Source organism: Sinocyclocheilus anshuiensis, unplaced genomic scaffold, assembly GCF_001515605.1.
Source record: "Sinocyclocheilus anshuiensis isolate Anshui unplaced genomic scaffold, SAMN03320099.WGS_v1.1 scaffold283, whole genome shotgun sequence".
In the NCBI taxonomy this organism is placed as follows: Eukaryota; Metazoa; Chordata; class Actinopteri; order Cypriniformes; family Cyprinidae; genus Sinocyclocheilus; species Sinocyclocheilus anshuiensis.
This window is the reverse complement of record NW_015549605.1, coordinates 5,730,336-5,738,456: the sequence shown is the minus strand read 5'-3', so window position 1 is coordinate 5,738,456 and position 8,121 is coordinate 5,730,336. Positions and strand designations below refer to the sequence as shown.

The 8,121-nt window shown below is 32.0% G+C and overlaps 1 protein-coding gene across 1 annotated transcript in view; it reads right to left on the bottom strand.

Annotated features, from left to right (window-relative positions):
* Window positions 1-8,121, bottom strand: part of LOC107658748 (oxysterol-binding protein-related protein 8-like) — a 77,420-nt gene that overhangs the window by 38,050 nt on the left and 31,249 nt on the right. The window contains exon 3 of the mRNA XM_016447398.1: window positions 1,081-1,209. Within this exon, the coding sequence (XP_016302884.1) occupies window positions 1,081-1,201 (121 nt within the window). The 5' untranslated portion in view covers window positions 1,202-1,209. The remainder of the gene's footprint in view (window positions 1-1,080; window positions 1,210-8,121) is intronic.

Here is an 8,121-nt window from a genome sequence, read left to right as displayed (position 1 = left end):
AATGAGGACAATAAAAGCAGTCAAAACTAACAAAAGAGCAACAATATATAAGTGCAAATGACAAGTCTTGGTTAGCCTAACACAGTACACGTAGCAAGGTGTATATATATATATATATATATATACATACATATATATAATTAATAATAAATAATTATTTATAATTAGAAATATATAGTTATTATTTAACTATGTCTATATAATTATTTATAATCAACAGTTAAATAAAACAGTTAAAATAATTAAAATAATATAGTATTTTATGCTTGATTATAGAGATTGCTTGGGTCAGTTTCTATTTGTATGCCAGTTTCAGTCACTGTAATTAATAGATTAACATAATATAAAAAAGTCTGCTGACTTTAATGTGGGCAATGAGTGTAATACTCAAAAAGCAATATCAAATTTGAAATAATTCAAAGAAAAATTATTCACTACAGAAACTTGCAAATTTGCAATTGCACTTTTAAGACTGCTTGATAGTCTTCCATGTTTGTGGGAACCCAGGGCAGGCACGCATTCTTGTTATCTAAAAGCAAAACAATGAAAGATTGCACATAATCTTGGACTAACTCTGTTCAGGTCTGATTTCGTGTCACTTCTGCGTCCTCTAGTGGTGAAAACCAACACTACAGAGGGGAAAACTGGTCACTGTGTCAACACTGAACTCAAAAACGATCCAATTTACGTTCTTAGTAAATGCTTCTGATCACATTGCACCTGATTTAGTAGTAGTAGTATATTTTTATTGAATGCCATGTCAGCATCTTAGGCTATTTTCATGGCAAAAACAATTAAAAAATACAAGTATAACAATACCAACAAACAAACAAACACAAGTTATATTACACAAGATGTTTTTGCTCCAGAATTATTATTTAAAGACAAGAGTGTTGTTTTCAAAACCTTTCAGCTCAATCTAATAACATTTCTGCTGCTGTAACCTGATGTAACCGGATGTAAACTGCACAGGTCTGGGATCAGATTTCACCTTCATGCAGATTTGGCCTTTTAAAGCGTTCCGGCCACACATCCTTCATGCCATAGAGGCTTGTGGGGAATCTGCTGCTGTTCTCTTACCGTGGCTGTAGCTGAGGGAGGGGCTTGTGAGCAGGTCTTTACTGGGCGTGTGTAGCCCCGCCTCCTTCCCACGCTGACTCATCCTTCCCGGGGTCAGAAGCGCCGCATCGTCACCAGGCATTAAGGCAGCTGTGGAACAATAACAAAGACAGAAGATGCATTCATAAAACAATGGATGCTGAATCTGATTGTTTGAAATCTGGTTTTAAAGGGTCACGACACCCCAGACTACTTTTTCTGAGATTTTAGCAGAGATGTTTGTGTTGCACATCAATGAAGGCAATGTTAGCATCCGATAATTTTAACAGGTTAATTTTATGCTCTTTTGCGCTATTTTCATTTTTGAGCTATTTTCATCTTCCGGGTTTAAAATCTACATTGTGTTGACGTCACAATTTGTGACGTGGCAAAGGACTATAGTACATCGATGATGCGTCTGTGTCTATTAAATTATTCATGGGACTGTGTGTTCTTATCCAGGGTGTCTACAGATACGAACAAGTTAAATTTAAGACTTTTTAAGACCTTTTTAATACCACCTTATGTGAAATTTAAGAGAACTGACGTCATCAGAAAAGGAATGCCATTCCAGAGCGGAAGTAAATGTTCAGATTTTGATGAAAGATTATGAAGACAAAGGATTTTTTTCAGCGGATTAACTTGCATGGATTAATTGTTCACATCATTACTAGCAATGTGCGCTAGTAAAGTAAATAAAGTCAATTTTGATTTCATGCGGACTTTAAGGCTTTTTAAGACCTTTTTAATACCACCTTATGTGAAATTCAAGACCAAGCCTGTGATGGAAATACACATTATATTACATAGGTATATGTAATATTTAACGTGTTTAAATGTAAAAAGAAAACAAAATATCATCGCTGTCAAAAATTTTATTTGTTATTACGATATACAGTGAACTTTTCATATCAGCATACAATATCCCATACAAAATATTCCCACAAAACAAAAGTGTCGCAGTCTAAAAATGTAAGTAACTACTCTTGATGGACACTCACTGGGTCCGTCAGACTGGAGAAATTTTTGTGGTAATGTGACAAAATATTTAAGACCTACTGAATCTGAATTTAAGACATTTTAAGACTTTTTAAGGCCTTATTTTAGGAAAACTTTATTTATGACATTTTAAGACTTTTTAAGGACCCGCGGCCACCCTGTTATCCTATGAGAAGACACTTCGCTTTATTATTCACAACAGCATGTTGATTTGCTATGACAGACGCTTCAGACTGTGAGACCGCATACATTAACTGAGAGAAACATTCATGGATTGAAGGAGAGTGTTTGTTTTTATTTGATTTTATACCTGAAAACATGTTAAAAATATTTTTTTTCCTAGCTGTTGTGTTGACATTATTTACAGAATGTTAAAAAGAGATATAAAAAATTCCTTCTAGAAAATGAAACAAGAATTTTGAACCTGGCTTTATCCAATGTTCAGATAAATTTTCTGGAAATGTATAAAAATTAGTATATGGGTTAAAGACGAGACATTATATTTTGGTGCCCACAGCAAATTAAATTTGACTTTCTATACATAGAAGGCATATTAAATGCAAGTAAAGTATCTACTTTAATGTTTCACATAACTTTTGTGAAAATAAAATGTAAAAATATGGGTGAAATAAATGTTCCATTCTCATTCAGCATAACAGAAATATTCATGTAAAAATGTAACAACATACTTATTCTGACCTATACTTATTAAAATATACAAAAGAATAAGTGACCATATTACATTTTTATATATTTTAAATTAGATTAAAAACTTCTTGATGACAAATGGGTAAAACCTATAGTGGTCTGAAGGATAGTGCAAATATTTGTAAAGATTTAAAATGTCAATTAATTAGTATTTTGGGGAGCTGCAATGTGATCCTTAAGAGTCTTGTAATGTCATCTAATGAATCTTGTTCTAAAGATGCCTGACAAGATTTTTTGGCATTTAAACTAGTTTTGCTCAGAAAAAAAATACATTTATAAAAGACACATTCTAATGTGTGAAAAAAAATTATGTTGCAATAAACTTTTATTGTTTTGATACTTCAAACCCTTTTTGTCTTTAACCCACATATGCTTACTGTATTACATATATACATTTGCTTATTGCACATAACATTTCAGAAAACTTGTAATATAAAAAATATTTGGAATTCTTAATATAATCAATAAACTGGGGAAGTATAGTGCTATTTTATTTTATTTGTTTTTTTTTAGCCTGTTCGCCTTGGATTTAAAACCACATAAGGATGTGGTTTGGATTGGGTTTATAAACACCGGATATCTATTGATTTAATTTGAGTCAGATACACCATTTTTGCTGTCTGAACAAACTGATAAGCTTCCACCATAGTTTAACTGATGCACATATTGTTGTAAAGTGCCTCCTCTAGTGGCCAACACAAGAAATAAAAACAGATAAGCTGATTACATGGTATTGTGCAAAAACTGTTGTCTGTAATACTACTATTTATTTTCTATTTTCTTTCCAACATCACACACAACCTTACAGAGTGTGTGTGTGTATGTGTGTGTGTGTGTGTGTGTGTGTGCGTGTGCGTGCAGCTGAGGAAATTTAATGCATGAGAATATCTGCACAATGACGCAGCATAAAACATGGGTGAAATAACACACTTCTGGTGAATATATGCATGTGTGTGTGTGCGTGCTTGTGTTGCTACACGTGTATAACAGCACGTACACACACACACACACACACACACACACACACACACACACGGGTCGGCCGCTTAATGTGATTCAAAAGCAAATAAAGGAGAAGCTGAAGCGACAGCTGAATCACTTTATGCTAATCATTCTAGATGCTCGTTTGAGATGCAATATGAGTATTTAATCCTCATCACTGAGGCTGTGAAGAAACTAATTACTAATGAGCCAATTAACAAAATAGCCACATTAGAAATCTCAAATTGTGAGTTATCGCGATCGCTATTCTCTGCTTCACATTAATCTACACTTCCGCTGTTTTCACACAAATGTCCCTTAGACGAGTTAACTACTGAATTTCTGTGGAATTGCATCAAACATTAATACAAGAACCATGTAGGAAATTAAATGTCAATGTCAGACTTTAAAGCATCTGAGCATGTTTAAATGTTTGTTGCGTGTTTGCCGCACATCAGAGACGCAACGAATGTTCTGAGCCCTTGTAATAAAATCATTGGAAAACACTTTTTATAGAAAGAAAGATAATATTCTAGACTGGAAGTATAAATTGGAGCACAATCACCATATATGAGGGCAGACAATTTGATATTGTCTACACACATATACAGAGTATGTTTGGAATTTAATTTAATTTAATTTTAAGTACATATCATATAATATAAAATATAATATATATTTGTATATATAGAAGAATATATAAATTATATATGTGTGTGTGTGTAAAGAAATAAATTTTTTAAATATATATATTAACATACAATGTGATAAAAATATATATTGATGAATTATACATTATAATTATGTATAATAAATTGCATGTAAATGTATACATTTTATACATAATTTTTTTTTTTTAATTATCTTTCATTTCCAATAATGCTGCCATATATAAACATTACAAAAATGTATATTGATGAAATTGTGTATAATACATTATATTTACCTTTATAAATTTTATTTAAATTTACTTCCAAAAAATGACGTTTTACTTCCAATCATGCTGTCAATTTTTGTTTTATTTATTTATTTAAAGGGGTCATATGATGCGATTTAAATTTAATAATGTACAGTATGTGGAAAATAATGTGTTTTTTTTAACTTTAAACTGCATAAACACATTTCCTTACACCAAATACACAAAATAATGTTATTTTTAACAACATCATATGACCCCTTTAAATTTGATTTAATTTGAATTAATTTAATAATTCAAAATGACAATTTATTTCCAAGATGATATCTGGACACCACTCACTGAATTAAACTATGAATTGTAAAATATGTATTGTATATCAAGTTCATGTGACTATAAAAAAACAATACAGTTTTGAAAGAAGAAAACGTTTATTGTTGATTCTGTTCCACATACTATTAAAACAGCATGCTGTATACAGAATATAACGTTAAGTATCTCATTCGTGAACATATGCCTATGCAGACTTTGACACACAGAAGCACAGATAACACACACACACACACACACACACACACACACACACGTCACAGACAGACACACACAGCGAGGGTCCGCCAGGCAGTGTTGGTTTTGGTGTTGGTGGGATTTTGTGCGTTGGGCCACATTGGCAGCAGACAGACAGATGGCATGAAAAAAAAGACAAAAAAAGACAAACAGGGAAAAAAGAAAAGCAGCATTAGTTAAAAATGACAAACACATAATGACACACAAGACACTGGCAACAAAATCCAACTGAACAGAGCAAGAAAGAATAAGCAGAACAAAATCAGAGAGGGTTAGACGAACCAAACACACACACACACACACTCATAACACAGTCCGGACAATGTGGATTAGCAAAGATTATAGTGAACAGAGATCAAAGCCACAACAATACAAAGCTCTGGGATTCTGATTGGTCGACACATCTGTCAATCAAACGGTACAACAAATACACTTGAGTAATTGGCACCCACATTGACTCCCGTTTAATCAAATGAAGCCGGTTTGAGGTCATGTAGGTTATTGATGGATTAAGAAAGCTTTTAGAGCCTCTATGGACGGCTGTAATTGAATTAAATCTATACAGAAATTTGTGTGACCTCTTTATACAGTGTTGAACAATTAATGCCAATTCCCTTAAACATTAGCGGTATTTGTAAAGCATCATACTTGGGGTTAGTGATTTGAACAAACACTTAAATCGCACCTCAAATCATGTGGATTGCTGTTCATTTGCTTGTATAATAAAAAGGAACATATTGAACATAAAACTAACTAGTCTAATCATGTCAGTCTGTCTGAATGTACGATAAACCAGCGAACCTAATCTGTTCAAATGTTTTAGCTCTGTACAAATATAATATAATAACAGTCAGAGCGGATAGAAAAGCTCAAGGATTTGTGATGTTTGACCACTTATTATGACAGTATCAAAGCTGTTTTCAGCATTACTGGGATTAAGTACAAAAAACCCACTGAATCAATCCAAAAGCCTTTTTTCACTTTGCACTGCATTGTGGGCAGTGTTGTTATTGTGAACCAAAACTGAAATGGTTAAAAAAGATTTTTATGACTCGAAAAAAAGCTGAAATAAGTTGAAGTACTAAAATGATTAAAACTGAAATAAAGTAAGGCTAAATAGAAATAAAAAAACTACTAAACAAAATTTCATAAAAATTTTCATAACAAAATTACTAAACCTATGCTTAACATTTAAATGAAAACTGAAAATATGAAAGCTACTTAGAAAATAAAGATAATTAGAAATATAAAAAACGAAAACTACTAAAATTTACAAAAAGCACAACAAAATTACTAAACTTATAACTAAAATGAATTAAAAAATCTAATAAATAATAATAAAAAAGATACTAAAAACAAAAAAAAACACTAAAAATGACAAAGGTATACATAAAATTACTTAAAATTTGAAAGAAAATGTAAAATGTATTTAAATATTTGAAATGTAACAATACAGTGCCTATAGAAAATCATCTTTGAAAGAGTTACTTTATGTGTCATACAATTTCAAAAAAACAAATAAATAAATAAAAATCCAGCTTTATTTGCAAATTTTGCCATACAACAAACTAATAAAAGATTACTGGCTGTAGTTAAGGCAAAAGGTGGCTCTACGAAGTATTAAATCAGGAGACTGATTTTTCCAAACCTGTTATTCTAGTTTTTTTCTATAATTTTCAGATCTTGCCTTTTTCTTTTAGTTTGATGTTGTAAGGCAAAATATGTATATATATTATATTATAAACAAAAACTACTACGAAATGGCAATAGAAAAAAATTACTAAACTTTAAATTCAAATGAAAACTGAAAATATAAAAACAAAAGCTAATTCAAAATATTATGAAATATGATAACAGTATATAGATAATACTGAAATAACACAGACTGTGGGATATGCTAAATATGTGTCCCAAATTCTGTACCGCACATTTTAGCAAATGCAGTAGGCCATCTGGCAATTTAATGTGAACATAAAATGTGAAAGCTTTAATATACAACACGCATACTACATGATAGTAGAGTATGCTTTTCTACAGCTCAGCCAAAATACTGTACAGTTCAAAACAAAGCCAATCTCTGGTTTTCAAGAAAGGGCTGTTTCCATCATGGATGATGGCATGTTTTAATAGCGCAGCCTGGAAAGCATCTGTTTGATAATCCTTAAACAGCTCCACGTCTGCTCCAGCAAGAAGCTTCCAGCATCCGTGTTAATGTTACTGCTCCTGTTTGTCTATTCGGTTTCCTTTCAGCTTCCCAAAAAGGGTGAGAAAACTGAAACGCAACAACTTCCCGCCGAAGGCCTCAAAAGCTCTCAGATACTGTATTGATCATCTATTTAACCAAACCATGACTATTTCCTCGAGCTCATCTTCTACAGGTAATCTGCTATAGAAATATCACAAACTGAAAGTTTTTTTAAGACATTGGCTATTTATGAATATTTCCATTTTATAATATTTACACAGTAAAAGTTGCACTCAGTTATGATATGGAGACTCGTCAAGCAAAAGCAACCGTTTCTGGCTATAAATGCCACTGTAGAAATGCACGATTCAATGCCAGCCTTCATTAATTTATTCAGTGAGTAAAAGCATCTGATAATAGGAGGGTTAGAGAGATAGAGCAAGTATTATTCAGCTGGTCATGTGATGTCGGCACCCATGAGGCGGTTCATTACCAGCTAGAATGAAACAGCTTTTATTAGGCCAAAGACAATCATTTTTTTTCTTTGAAAGAAATTAATACTTTTATTCAGCAAGGACGCATTAAACTGATCCAAAGTGACAGTAAATACATTTGTAATGTTATATAATATTTCTATTTCAAATAAATGCTGTTCTTTTGAACTTTC